General features: G+C 48.2%; 1 protein-coding gene across 5 annotated transcripts in view; it reads right to left on the reverse strand.

The window, feature by feature from the left end:
• The window catches only part of Trio (trio Rho guanine nucleotide exchange factor), a 296,340-nt gene that overhangs the window by 59,938 nt on the left and 220,653 nt on the right, over nt 1-15,749 (reverse strand). For all 5 annotated transcript variants that reach the window (XM_006232090.5, NM_001107658.3, XM_006232091.5 and 2 more), the window contains one exon: nt 14,325-14,568. In XM_006232090.5, coding sequence (XP_006232152.2) covers nt 14,325-14,568 — 244 coding nt within the window. The remainder of the gene's footprint in view (nt 1-14,324; nt 14,569-15,749) is intronic.

A 15,749-nucleotide genomic window follows, 5' to 3' on the forward strand; every position in this document is an offset into this window, starting at 1 on the left:
AACTGAGTTTCAGCTCTCGGGATTCTATTTCACAAATGCCCCAGATAAATAATTATAACCTAAAAGAACTGAGAGAGTTATAGGCTAACCTGAGTTCCTCCAGACTTATACAGTGGGGTCTCAGTTTCCAGTGCCCTTGACTAGAACTGTGCTTTAGACAGAGTTCAAAGAGGCAACTGAGTTCACACGGAGTCCTAAGGGTCAAGCATGGTGGTTCATGTCTGACATCCTGTCCTAGGGAGGCTGAGACCGAAAGAATGCCACGAATTCAATGCCCGGTTAACTGCATAGTGTGTTTCAGGATAGCTTGGGCTATCTACATATTATATAGATATACACCTAGATACCCAAATCTATCTATAATGCAACACACACACACACACACACACACACACACACACACACACACACACACACACGAGAGAGAGAGAGAGAGAGTGAGAGAGAGAGAGAGAGAGAGAGAGAGAGAGCCTAGCTTAGCAAACAATCAAGAACAAAAGGAGCCAGCCTAAACTCTAGGCAGTAGCTGCCATCTTTATAGGAAGGAGACCCGGACAGAGAGTCAGAGTGAGGCTGTGTGCTCACAGTTAACCATGCGTGACAGCCAATGACAGGCCTAGGAAGAAACCGGCCATGTCAATGCCTTCATCCCTAAGACTGAGCCTCCCAAAGACGTTTTCTGCAATAAAACACATCCCCATAGTTTCAATCAGTCAGCGTGTGGTGCTTTGTCAGGCAGCCCTAGCAAGCTAGCAGGGAGGTGAGGCGTGTGCTCAGAGTGGAGCACAGACCCAGTGACAACAGAGATCAGCACAGCAGGGAAGGGCAGACGAAGTAAACCGGCTCCACAACACTTCCTGACTGCACACTGCAAACCGAGACCAAGTGAGAAGAGCGCGCGCGCGCGTGTGTGTGCACGCGTGTGTGCGTGTGTGCGTGTGTGCGCGTGTGCGTGTGTGTGTGTGGGGGGGCTGTCTCTCACCGGAAGACGGGTCTGTGATTCTAAAGTGACGGCTGAGATGCAGACTGAGCATTCTAGCTATGAGGATATCCCACCAGGAGACAACACAAGTTTAATATGGCTGAACCAATGTGGACACTGGGACTCTGGCGCTTGACTGTTAAAGAGAGAAGTTCAAACAGAGACAGGAGGAAGGCTAGGCAGCCATACCAGGTAGAGTGCACGAGTGCACACACACACACACACACACACACACACACACGAACACTCACAGACACACAGAGATACACAAACACACACATACATACTCACACTCTCTCTCTCTCTCTCACACACACACACACACACACACACACACACACACACACACAGAGGGGTGTGTGTGTGAGATAATGGCTCCACTGTGCAGAGCTTCTGCAGTAGGAGGGGTCAGGACAGCTCCTTGTGGAAATGGGTGACCTCAGGATGGTGGCCTCACAAACACATACTTCTGTCATACAGATGAGGCACATGGGAGGAACCTGGGAACGGCTCCCTAATGCTAGAATTCTGTTGGGAAATGGGTGAGTCCTGGCCTAGTGAATGATGTCAGGACACTGAGTAATAGGTAACTAACTAAATGAATTGTGATAAGTGATAGCGTTTCCTTACAGAGAAAAAGACAACGCCCCTAGGCGATCTGTGCATGAATCACTGCTGGAGGCAGAGCTACTGACAGGTGCCAAAAGCAGCAGAAGAGCAGGACCAGAAGGAATGTTTGCATAGTTTATAAAAATATATCGTCGCGTGGCATTGACTAATTACCATCAGAACGCCAGCAACTAGGGCGGCGAGGAGGTACTACAGCCAAGGCTTACACAGTGCTGAGGGGCAGCTCACAGCAAGGCTCGGCGGGCCTCTCCCATGGTCCCCTGCTCCTGCCAAAATGGTCCAGATACATTAACTCTAACAAAAACAGCAAGTAAATTCCAAGTAGGGCATCCTACAACATAGAGAGCCAGTATGCCCAGGCTGTCGTTTGAGCTAGGATGTGTGTTATGTTTTGTATTGTGCATTGTTACGGTGATGCTACTGAGGGCAGGGCACATAGAACACAGAATACTACTTCTGCAGCTTTTCCAGAAGCTAAAAAGTTAGTGAAAATAGCTAAAGAAACAGAGACATGAAGAAGTTTTCAAAAAGGGCAGGTGAGGTCATAGTCTTATTTTCTGGGGTCTGAGCACCCGGCCCTGGGACAACAGTGCTGGCTCTCTGGAAGAACACACTTCAGTTCCTTGTGTCATCTCTGTGGCCCCCATTCTCTCTTGGTGTTTCCGCTCTGCACAATATGCCCACAGTGCTGGCCTCAAGCACAGCTGTGGCTCCTGATGCTGTCTCTCAGGTTCCACGCACAAAGATACTCCTGTCCCGAGGGGCCTGCTCCTGTATCTTTACCCCAAGATAATAACTCCTGCCCTGGGGGGCCGGAATGACAGAACCCCGCTTCTTAGGGACCCATTCACATGTGAGTCCCCACTGCTCTCTGTACAGCGGGCAGTCTACAAAAGCACCTTTATGGGGCATTCAAACCCTGCAACAGAGAGCCAGGAAACCCAATAGGCCTTTGCCTTGCTTTATTTACTCTCTTTTCAGAAAAGATGTGAGCTCTCCTTTCTTCAACGGATTCCTGTTTTTTATGTTGAATCATCCTGTGACATTCTCTGATGCCTCAGTATGGTGTGGTATTTGCTGAACTGCAAGACAACAGCCTCTAAAAACAGAAATGAAAATGGATGACCCCCGCCCCAATCAGAGCAATGTAGTTGGCTAGCCTCAACTAACCAACAGATGTTTCTGATACTGTTTGGTGACATCCAGAGTGTTGCACATTACAGGACAGGACCTGAAGGTGAATCTTCTCTACCTCTTTCAAGGAAGAAGGAGGGAGACCACGTCATGTGGCTTCTGAACAGGGCAGGTTCTCTAACACATACAGAAAGCACGGTCCCCCAGCCACACAGTCATGAATGGCCTGTGAGTAGACCCTGTGACTGCAGTAGGACAGGAAAGAAGATGTATAGATGGAAGATAAACGCTCCCCACAAGGGGCTGCTTTAGGTAGGGTCAGGTTTTGAGAATGGTCATGCCAGAATTCTGCCAACTGACCTTTGGTGGGAGGTTGTGGGAGGGTCCCACCTTTCAGGGACCATGGGCATAGTGAACCTTACACAGCAGCTTTTGGAATAAGCTTTGGCTTCAGCTGTCTCCGTGGATTAAAGTTCATTGTGGTGGTCCATCAAGGAGATGTTTCCTGCTCTTAAAAACCTATTCTATATCAAGGGCTAAGGCTGTTTATGCTAGTTAACTTCTGTGTGCTTCCATTTCATACACACACATGCACACCTCCTCACATACACAAATGCACCCACACACATACAGTGTACATGCTCATATATCCCCCACCTGCACACACACACACACACACACACACACACACAGACACCATGCATGCACATACCACACACACACACACACACACACCTACACACATAGACACCATGCATGCACATACCACACACACACACCCCTACACAACACACACACACACACACACACACACACACACACACACACACACCAGCCAGAGAGGGCGAAGTGTAAAGCTGTGTAATGCTGACACACTTTAAATCCTCAGTTTGTCCATTCTGTTTTTATTGAAAGGTGTCTCTCCCCAAATTCTTATGCTCAGAACATTTTCCTGTCAAGTGTGTGCTCCGCTCCGTAACAGACACATCCTGCTAAGTCTGGAGCACTCTCCAGCCACATGTCCCTAAGCAAACCTGGTGAAGGCTCAGTGTTCACCTAGTCTCAGACCAACTTCTCTTATGGCTTTAGTGACACCTTGCCTTTTTTTCTAGAGAGAAAAAAAATGATTCACCCACCCTTTAGATATTAAACAGCTCAGAAATAAAACACAAGAAAGCATATACTTGGTCCATTTCTACAGCATGATTTGCCACATGGGTAAGTGTCTTTCCCTCCCTTTCATTTAGTTCACACTCGTGGTGTTTATTTAGCAAATATAAATGAATTTGTACCTATCCAGTACCCCTCCCCAGCATGGACTCCTCTGTAGCTGGATTCCATGTCTGTATAACACAGAGACTTGCTCCTCACCCTATCTTTGTCATGAGTGTATAATACTCTAAGGACATACAAGCAGAACTCATTGAGTACTGTAGCTCATGGGGATCTTGCGTGTATCAGTAACTTAGCATGTGGGTCACTGGATTCATGGGAACATATATTTATAGCTTGTAGAAATAGAATTGACGGACTCAAGGGAAAATCAAATTTTGGAGAATAATACGTGAATGATTCATAAGTTAATCAAGCAATTAAACATCTCAATAAGACTTGCCATACAGTGATGCTTGCATAAATATAATTTTTATTACCAAGACCCATAGGACTTGATGTGTACTAAGCCCCTTAAATTCTCTAACTTCATTTTACCGACCTGGTGGGGGAATCACTTTTAAAAACCAGTCCTTTGGATTCAATCTTGAGTCTGTCCCTGTACCTATCATGTTGACTTCTGAGAGAGATTTTCCTATAGAGCAGACATATATTTGTTAATCTCTCCAAATGCTTACATTTTGATTGCATGTTTAGTGGAAGAGGTGTATATTAGGAGTCTTCCACTCAGAGCAAACAGAGGCTGTTTACAGAGTGGAGATGGCTTGCCTGCTCTCAGCACATGTTGAAAAATCAGCTTGGGTCTCTTCCTCCAAACTGTACAAAGTTATGAGTCTTTTTAAGTTATGAACGTTCATGCCTTAGGAAGCTTACAAATCAAACCACTTTGTCAGACAGCTCCTCTGTGACCTCAACAGTTTCCTGTCTCCTTTGGAGTCTCTTAGCTTCCTGCAGGATTCACATTTTACAACGAATCCTGTCAAGACAACGTAAAGCGCTCTCCCTTGTACACCATGATTACTACTGACGAATTCTGGAGGGGACATAAGAGGTATGGAAGGCTGAGTTCAAAGTGCAGACTTTTGCCCTCTGCTCCTCCTGTGTCCTGTGTGGGAGTCTGCAGAGATCTTTCTGGGCATAGCCATCACACTGCAGGCTGATCGGTCTGTCGTGTGCCGAGCAGCCTCACAGAGGGCTGATCAGCAGATTTTGGGACACTCCGGGCAGCATGGTCACTCCACATGGCTGACTACTCAAGGTCATGATTTTCCTAAAACTTTCAAATGAAGCAGAGGACAGGGACAGAGGGTGTTTATTATCTGAAGGGCCCTTCAGACAGGCTCGCTTCCCCGCCTGCACTGTGAGCAGCTCCGGAACTCTTCATTCTGCGTGGTCTGGAAATAGCTCTGTGCTTGTCTCCCCCTCTCCTTTCCCTGTGCTTCTCCATGAACGCAGAACTCTGAATTTACTAGGAACAAACGTTGTGGCTTTGTCCTCTGACATAGGTTCTTTTTCTTATAGTTCAAAAATAAATTAATTTCAGCTGCGTTACCCATTCTCTGTGTATCTTAGCCGACAGTGAGCACCACAGCCATCCGAATTCTGTGCGTCATGGAAGTCTCCTAGTCTGCCAGGCACACCTCCTGAAGCCTGAGTATTGTTGACTCAGGGCCATGACCGGCAGAGCTGCACCAGGAATCAAGGGCAAGCCTGAGGGAACAGAACAGGCTCTCTCCACGCAGCCTCACTCACCTGACACAACCTGAAGAGAACTGCCCTGCACGTAGAGAGCTCCCATTGTACACACCTTCTGGTTCTGACAGTTCTCACTCTCCAGGATGAATGCACTGAAGGAGGAGGCCTCAGCTGACTGTCTGTACTCTGGTGTCTAAGCAATGTTGGTTTTAAAGTCTACCTTCCAGAGCCTGAGAGGTGGGAGAAGTTTCAAGGACCCATCCCCCCACAGCCCTGTTGGCCTGTTTCCCATCCCCTGCTGTGCTTGCTTACCAGTTTCGCTTTGTTTGCCCTAACCCAGCACCTATGGATTATTGGTTGGCTTGTTTTTAAGGCAGGGTATTTATTGTAAGGTAGGCCAAGTTGGACTTGAATTCACAATCCTATCTCTGCCTCCTGAGTGCTGGGATTGCAGGCGTGCATCACTGCCGTTTAGAACAGGTGTGGGAAGACGGTGTCTCACTCGCTGTTTATGCCTTGGCAATATCTCTCATCTTGTGATGACCTAACATGGATGCCCGCTCTTGGCTTGTTCCTGTTTTGAGAAATCCTTAATGTAAAGCTGGAACGGGGAAATGCTCCCAACATGAGGCACTCTGCAGAATAATAGCGGCCTGTGTGGCTCCGTAATTATACGCTCTGCAGAAAGCACTTCTTAATCACGGGTCTGGGATTCATTACTTGGTCTTGGATATGCAGTGCCCAGGAGAGGGGTGATGTTTTTAATTCTTGGTGCGACTCCATGTTCTTGAGTTTTTCTTCCCACAGGGATTTACATTAGCAGCTGTTCAAACAGAATAAAACAGCGCTTTCCAAGTGAATTAAAAAGCCGCACACAGATCCTCCATTGTATGTGTTTTTAAGAACACGTGGGCAGGTATGGGTTTGAAACGCCTTAGTGAGCCTGGGGTGTTCTCTGGTGGCAGGGTCCCTGTGGTATGACGCAAATGCGCAAACACACTGGAACTGCTTGTTAATATCACTAAAGACTTTGATACCCTACACTTTTTGGGACTGTTTTAGGTCATTTAAAAGTCAAGAGTTATTTCAGTCTCATCTGAGACGGGCAGCTTAGGAGTCATCTGCTGGGGGAGTGAATGGAAGAAAATCCTAAGAGATGCTTTAGGAGGAAAGCCTGAGCATCAGGCTTGTTGGTGGCCATAGGTCCCCGTCTTTGTTTGAGGGGCTGCTCCCAGGATGAGGAATTTTGGAGTAGGGGTGTACTGTAAGTCATCCTTAGGTCAGAGCAGGCTCCAAAAATGGATTTGCGCTTGGTGTCCATGGTGTAGCCTGGCCTGGCCACTGAGGTCCCTGGTGCTGGAATCTACATCTTGAACTTTCTATCCAAGGAGAAGCGGAGGATGAGGCTGGACTGCCCTGAAGGCTGGGAATGAGGTTTGGATGAGGTATGGTAATCATTGCTATTGTTTGGTCTCCAAGGGAAAAACACCCGGGCCTACCCTATGTTTTGGGGTCAGCTAGGACTATGGGATACCTGGGTGTGACTTCTTAAGTGTAAACATACCTGGTGACATTATGAAGTTCCCATCCCCATCTGTAGACCTCAGGGAAGGTCATGTCCCTTGTCTCATCTGCACAACATGGAGGAGGGACATATGGGAGTGAGGGGGAGACCTGGCCTCATCCTAAACCCACAGGGAACACAAGTTATCAGGCACAGCCGTGACCTCACCTGCCCAGACATTAGGGATGAGCTGAGGAAAGTATCCATGGAGGGAGGATAAGCCCTCTATACACTATAATTTGCACCCGGTGTAAACACATGCTTACTTTGTATTGACAGAGCAGTTATAGATGTGGTCATGATCAGAGTGAGCTGCAGAGCTCACAGATTCCAGCTCAGGCCATGGCCATCCATCCTTCCATCTTGGGAAATTACAAGTCATTTCAGGAGTAGCCTTTGGCACAACAGTATTTATTTCTTTGAATTTCTAGTGATGGCCCTAGAAAATAAGTCTATAAAGTTACAAATAAATCTATTAATGTTACAAAGATAGAACAGGATTGCATAGTGCAGTTACGAGTGAGGAACACTTGCTTTTCTCTACCTTGCCAAGTCCTTAATTCAGTTGGGGAATCCTCAACATACCCCTCTGTGACCAGGCACACACGTGCCCATTTTCTGTGGGTGGCTACCTTTCAGTGCGGATACACAGGGAGTTTCTCTGCTCTTTTTTTTTTAATCAGCCCACGGTTTTATAGTTCCGTCTGCTGTAATGTTTGCACGCTTAGCCTGACACACACAGCCATCACTCACTGAAATCTGTTTAAAGATCTTCCAGTGAGTTCTTTGACAGTGAGTTCCCTGTCTTCCATCACTGGAGCTTTTAAGATGGTGCTGGTTCTTTCCAGGTTGCCCTGATGTGGGGAGACACTTGTGAGCTAGATCAAGAATGATTCTGTTGAGCCTCCCTTCCACATAACCACTGCACGGATGGCTTTCTTCCTTAGGGTTTTTCTAAAGGTTTTTGATTGGTGAGACAGGCAGAGATGTTTGGGGGTGGGCGGGGGAAGGCTGTCCCACAGGAACAGGGGGAGAGAGAGAGATAGAGAGACAGACAGACAGACAGACAGAGACAGAGAGAGCCTGCGTGCATGCATATTGAAAATATACAGGTTTGGGGGACTGGAAAAGAGGAGTTTTATTCTGTAGTCAACAGAACACTACTGAATTTCAACAAGAGCTGTGTGATGGGGTAAAGTGGGTGGACAAGCAGCAGCTAGGCTGGAGGGTGAGGTGGCAAGAGGTCATAGCAGAGAAGGAGAAAAGAGAATCCATTTGAAATACATTACTGACACAGAACCAACAAGGCAGATATGACATTCTCCAGAAGCTGAAGATGGATAATGTAACTCTGTTTATTCCTATGGCTGCAGCAACATAGCTTACAGGGGTATTTAACAGCAGCACGAGTCCATGACCAAGGCGCTAGCAGACTCAGTGTTTGTAAGGTGTGTCTCTCAGGGATGAGGCCAGTTTCTCATGTGGTGAAAGGACAAAGGGTCCCTAGGTCCTTCATAAGGACACTGATTCTGCTCCTGAGAGCCCTGCCCTAGCCTACCTGTAAAGACCAACATGATGGGGATTAGATTGCAACACAAGCCTGAGGGAAGACACTGTTTAGTAGCTTGCTGTGCGGTAATTCCTCTTCTAGACTAACACCCACAATCCCACAGCAGGGACTTAAGGAGGTATCTGGATGCCCTGTGGGCAGCAAGTATCCATCAAAGTGATGTATATGTATACAGAGTACAGTAGACCAGCTATAAGGAAGGATGCTCAGAGACGTGATGGAAGAGGATAAACCCTGAGTGCATTGTACTAAATAAAGTAAGCCAGTCCCTCCAAAACAGAATGTGACAGGTGGTTGCCAGGAACTGGGAGGAAGGGCAAACGGTTCGGGGTGTGAGGGGTATGGTGAATCCGGTTTGTAAGATGAAAGGCATTATGGAGTGATGTTGGTTTAGAGCATAGGTTGTGAAGACTCTCTTATATAGAACTATAGGCTCAAAAATGACTCCAGGGTCATGGTAGCATCACCCATTTACTATAGAGCTTGTAGGGCATGGTGAAGACAGTTGCCAGGTGCGTGGCCATGTTACCTGTTAACAAATGGACTGGGTAAGGGAACCTGGTTAGTTTCCTTTAAAAAAGCTGGTCTGAAAACAAACTGGTGAAACCATCTAACAAAGAGAGGACAGAAAAGAAAAGCTGAGCTGAGCTGAAACCCCGAGAGAGGAGAGAACATGGTCCAGGTTAAACCTGTCGAACAACTGACATTTCAGGGAACTTCAAATGCAAGGGAACTTCCTTACTTTTAATACAAAGGGAAGAAAAGGCTGCCATTAGGTGAGGATCCTGTGCTTGCTTGCCAGTGTGAACCTTCCCACGTCTCCACAGGTTCAGTGGTTAAGCCCAAAGCCACAGACAGCTCTTCTTGGTGTATGATTTGCTGTGGTGACGGGTAGATACTGAGTTTCACCTGCTAGTTTTGGGCCTCAGTCACCAGACAAAAGATTTTTTTCTCTTGTTTGTGTTCCTTATTTTTCTCATCCAAAGGAGAAGAAAAAAAAGCTATAATTATAAACACCGTAAGTGTAGCTGCTTTGTCTAAGTAGATGGGTTTTTTTTTCCTAGACACATCAAAGCAGTAGCAAAGAGCCCACCTGTCATCTCATTATGGGCTGGCATAAGGAGAAGATGTAAACTTAAATTAGTTTTACTCAAAGAAACTTTCTAAGGAATAGAAACTTAGGATGGCAGGAGCTGGTAAGAATGTTAAGCCCTAGCCTACACATGCAAAATCAGCAGGAAGAGAGGTGGTCAGCGCTCAGGGATCCTGACCGGAAGGGGCAGCTGTGAGCACTCCCCACAATGGTCAGAACCACAAGGCTACCTCAGCACCAGACCTACAAGCCCTGCTTTGCTGAAATGGTTGGGCGCGGCTAATAATGTTATTGTCTCAGGGCTGTAGGGACAAGCAGGACAACAGGGGTTCATGACAACAGGCTGTCTGTCCAGGTGATCTTCCAGATGCCGTATACTGGTGAACACCAGGGAAGGATATCCCAAGAGTACTCTAAGACAAAGTCACATTTTATCAGGATACACTACTAAAACTAACACTGAAAGAACAGCGACCGACTCACGCTCTGCTCGGCAGACATCTAGCCAGCTGCAAGTAGCTTGCCTAGCTCAGGGCATGTTTTCCTCAACGTCCTCAGTTTTGCAAACTTTGCCTTGGGCTACTGCAGCCACTGAGTGGCCCTCTGGAATGTTCTTGGTATTGAAAAAAATGAAAGTGCTTCTGGGGGTTGAGGGTTGGGCCTATACTCTCTGGTACCCAGGAAGCTGAGGACGGAGGATGGCCTATCTGTGTTACCAGTAAAGCTGAGTGACATGAGAAATGCCAGGGCACTAGACAGAGAGAAAGGCCCTGTCCCTGTTTCAAAATAAAAAGCAAAACAGTGCACTGTGGTAGTGGTCGAGAGCTTGCCTAGCACTCTCCAGATCCTGTCTTCAAGTCTTAGGACCACATAAAATGAATACATATATACGTACGTACGTATGTACAAGAACGCTAACAGCACAGATGGACCTATCACAGGCATACATGATGTTCTGACATGGTCTTCTAGGAAATACAGACATTTCTGATACTCCTGTTTCCTCATGTAATGAGGTAGATAAAAGCTTTACAAGTCCAGACACTGGGAGGAAACATCACCTGGCTCTACTGGAGTTTAGCAGAGATTACCTGACATCTACTTCCAGCCAGTCAAAGCCTGTTCCCAAGGGCATAAGGCCACTGGCGGCTCTCAGTGGAGGTGCATGCTTCGAGCTAAGGCAGGGCCCTCTGCAGGGAGGCCAGGCCTAGATTCTGAAGTCACAGCCGACAGTACAGACCACAGACAGAAGACTGGTCAAGCGGGGATTTGCCGAAGCCACGTTCTATTTTAGTACAAGCACTGTCTGCCGAGTCAGTGACTAAGCTGCTGTGATTAAGAAGAATGACAGCCAGACTAGGGTAGTGTCAGCACCCCAGGCAATCTGTCTGCCGGCAGAGGACAGCAGAAACAAAGTCTTCCAGAATAATCTTCCTCCACACAAGGGAAAGCTCTCTCTGAGGTGTAATGTTCAAGGCTGAGTCTAGTTTCACACTCAAAAACATGTTGAACTGTAAGCTGTGTGACTCAGTTTCCTTTTGAGTTGATTTTACGTGAGCTGCATCTTTGTCCTCCTGAAATCACCATATAAACACATATGTCCTGACACAGGACACCTGGTCCTCACAAATCACACGTATCCTCCCTGTCCAACCCAGGCCCAGGGCCACCAAGAGAGCCTGGGCTCCACTCACGGCGAGCATGGAGACCTGTCTAGTTGACATGAGCGCTCACACGGATCCTGTAAGCAGCTCGTTCTTCACAAGCAACCGGACAGTTAGCCCTAATGGCTGTCGATCTATGCACTTACAGAGTATGGAAATCTAAGCTGTTTGAACAGGGTGTTATGAGAAAAGCTGCCAAGACGGAACTGAGAGGCGATGTACTCCAGTCCTTCCTCCTTCTGGACGGGCAGAGCACTAAGGTCCTGGACTGCTACGACATTGTTTACGGACTACTGACCAAGATACATACATAATGGCCGTGTCTTTGTGCTCAGGACTTCTGTGGGGTACAGCATGGAAGCCAACTTGCTTATCTGACTTTGCCAAGAGGTCTGACCCAGTCACAGACTGAGTTTTGTGGGAGAGCACTGGCTTGTGGCTTACCTTCCTCACTGCTGCCCCCGACAAGCCCAGAGCTCTCACAAGGAAATGAGGCTCACATCAGGTACCAGGTGAGAATACACCGCACAGTAGGTCCAGCAGCCCAGCACACACCGATATCTTACCGATTACAGCGCCCCCTTCTCTCCTCACAGCGGGTAGGAGGATGAGCTATAGGCTGATCAGAGGCAGATCAAGACACTGTGCTTCCCGAGATGGCAGAGGCCTCTAGAGGGCACGTATCCTTTCTGGGTGAGATTCTAACTCCATACCCCGTTGTTGCCTGGACTTTCTGACAATGGCATCTGGTCTGCTGGGTGGAAACTGGTCAAGGCGACATTTCCTGGGCTTGACCTCAGTAGAGGTCTGTCAGAAGCCTGCTGAAAAACCTGAAGGTGGGTTCTCCTCCCCTCAACACTGCTCTGTTGATGCGCAAACCCTGACACCAAGGGAGCAGACAGCCTTCAGTTTTCTTGTAAGAAAATTAAAACAAATCAGGATAAAACTGAAAACAGAGCCCTTGCCACCCGCTGTGCTCAAAGCAGGTACAGGTAGCTGTAAGGATAGGGTGTTGGAGGCCTGGGAGTGGGAGGGACGACATTCAGAGATGAGACAACAGTGAACGCATTCAGGCAGAAAAACAAAACAGACTCTTATAAATAGCAAAACCCAACATTCACTGGAGTTCCCAGGACAAAGTCGAGTGTGACCTTGTGTGTGTCGAGTGTGAGAGGAGGAAGAGTTCCTCCTCTCAGCTAAGCTGCACTTGTGGGTACCAAGAGAGGCCAAACAAACACAATCTTTCAGCACAAGAGCTGTGTGCACCATGTTCAAGTTCACCAGGGCTTCTCAGGAGGACAGAGACACTTTATTTCCAACTCAAGCTCAAGGGCTAAAATGGATCAGGTAACCCAGGCCAGCCGTGGGCCAGGAAGGTGGAGTTCAGCGCTGGGGGACTTCTCTCTGAGCTCCAGCTCCCGGTCACAGAAAGACCTACACTGCTCTAAACCTGCAGTCTCCAGAGATGAAAGGAGGTGCTTGGCCTTTCCTGGTCTCGTCTATCCTGTGCCTCACTAAGTGTCAGTGTGCTCACATGCTGGCCCTGGGACTCAGAGCTCGGCTGTAAAGAATTAGCTGGGCTAGCTGGAGGCCAGGCCCTGTTAAACTGTCATTCAGCTGAGGGAATTGAGCCACCATGTCTAGAAGACAGTACCAGACTGTCAGGATGACTGTGGGGAGACCATGGAGAAAGCTGCAAGAATATTTTACAGTTAGAAAAGAAAGTGACTGTGGCAAAGTGGAGTGATGTTCTCTCAGAAAGATAAAACTGTCTATGTTTCCTAACACTGGAAGAACTATCAGTCTTCCATATTGTACAACAAGCTGACAGGGCCATGCTGCCCACTGCATCCACAGGGCAGGACGTCTCCAGAAACTTAAAACTAAGATGAATAAGAAGGCTAGCCTCCCACACAGGCACCCAGCATGAGCTGAGTCTGTCGGATGAACTTTCTACTCGGCATACTGGAGAATGTAAAAGAAATGCTAATTTAAACAACAGTTTGTTTACCCTCACCCCCCGCCATAGGAACACGTCATTTCAACATGTACAGAGGATCCAATCGAGACACAGTATCTTTTCCACAAACCCTAGTGTGCTTTCCCACTCTTACACACTCAGCAGCCTTCGGCCCTGAAGCCTCCATGGTGAGCATCTGGGGTAAGGACTTTTTTGGTCTCCATAGGAATGCTGACACCACAGAAGGGCAGTTCTGCTCTGACACTTTGGAGGAGTTGTCAGGGAATACTGCATGCTCTCCAAACTTAAAGCAGGTCTTCAAAAGCGGCCTTTCAGCTGAGGAACGCGGAAGGCCTCTAAAGCTAAGCCCCACTCTCCCTCTGCATGCTACAGTGGTGCTTGCGTTATCCTCAGCCTCGTCATTTCCACAACGATAAAAAGGAATGGCTAAATAACCTAGGGCCGAATTTGGTCTTCAGGAATTTATGACAGCACAGAAAGGCCTTGTGAAAACCTGACTCCAAAGAGGCTGGGTCCAGTCCCCACTTCTGTACCTGTCGCTTCCTTTACCTATCAAGGCAACCAGAAGAGAAACAGTGCCTGTTCCTCCTTCTCCACTTACGAATGGCATTGGCCCTGAGAGCCACCCCTTTAAAGCTGATGTCCTATGTTATGTTACTCCTCCACCTCAGGAAAGGAGGTCACAGTGTTAGTAATGGGAGGAATCCAGGCTCCACTGCAAGGCCTTGATCTATCACTGCCCTGGAGGACCCTGACGGGAGGGTCCTGTGTGCTCACCTGGAGGGCAGACAAGGCCTCACTGTGCTCTCTCTCTCTGGCCCTCCAGGGGCTGGCTTACCTTTGTGGTTGAAGATGCCCTCCATCTCCATGCTACTTCGTGAGTGGGCAATGCACAGTGAGCCACAGGGCACGAGGCCTTCAGCTGCAGGGGACCTATCAGTGGTGCGCACCAGACACCAGTCGGGCTTGTCGTGAGGCCGTTCGAGAACCTCCACTGTCTGGCCTCGCCGGATGGTCAGCTCATTGCTGTTGCAAGCTGTGAAGTCATGGATCACCACTGTCAGCTCGCAGCCGCCAGAAAGCTGGGAGGGACAAAGCAAGAGGGACAGGTCAGCAAGCAAAACCACTCAGCCAGACACGGCTTCGAACTTGGCTAGGGATGTCACCTTCTGCCTGAAGCTCTGCAGCAGAGTTAAAGGCATCACCAGAGCTGGGCTAAGGCCATGTCCTGTCCCTTCCCTGAGGCAATGTGAGGTACAGATGTGCTTTCTCTCATTCTCTACGCTGGGGTTTTCCTGAGAAGTTCGCCGTCAGTCCAGTGTAATTTCTCATGCATTTCTGCGTCTCTCTGAAGCTGAGACATTCTAGCTCTCTCTTTTAAAATGCTATGCACTCATCTTTAAACTTAGAACAAAGTAATAAAACTGCCTCAAGGCAGCTCAGGGAAAAATCATAAATCAGACAATAAAGCAAGATGAAGCTCTGCAGATTTTCAGTCCTAAGTGAGCACCCGGGGCACCCCTCACTGCTCCGCACATGCAGGCTCCCCAAGCATCTTTAGGTCAGGAAGGGAGCAGCTCCAGACAGGGACTGAATGGCCCCTAGGCACTGGCCCTGAGGTGCTTCTCCTCGGGCTCTCAGAGGACTTGGCTCTGTCCCTATTCCTGTGTTTCATCCAGATCATCCCTAAGGAATCAATGCGGTGTTCACTGGCTCTCTGTACATTAAACATGAGCATACCGCACTCTGAAGATTGAGAATGAATGGCTCGGTGGCTATTTAGAACCCACAAAAAAAATTGCAGCAGATTAGTATGAGTGTGCGTCCTCAGTGCACCTGCCTGGCCCTTCCTCAGCTGCTGGTGCTAACCCTTGAACCCGTGACCCCCATTCTCTCTGCTCACTGTGCTCACTCCCAGGTTCTCTCCTGACTCAGTACTTAGGTCTTCTGTAGCATATCCATGAGTTCCATGAAGACACACACACACACACACACACACACACACACACACACACACACACACACGCACACACACACACACAGACGCCTGCATGTGAAAACCAAGAACACAATCCTCCCACTGCCATTGTCTCCTGCATGGCTTGTGTCCTGGCAGGTCGATCTCTGGACTGCTAGCTCTGTGGGCACAGGACTGACTGACTCATCAGCTCCTACACAAGAACCCTGTGACTGCTCTGTCCTCAGGATATCCCGGGTTCACTGTGCCATGTGGGTTGTCTAGCCTCACCCTCATACTGCTATT

This window comes from Rattus norvegicus, chromosome 2, assembly GCF_036323735.1.
Source record: "Rattus norvegicus strain BN/NHsdMcwi chromosome 2, GRCr8, whole genome shotgun sequence".
NCBI lineage: Eukaryota > Metazoa > Chordata > Mammalia > Rodentia > Muridae > Rattus > Rattus norvegicus.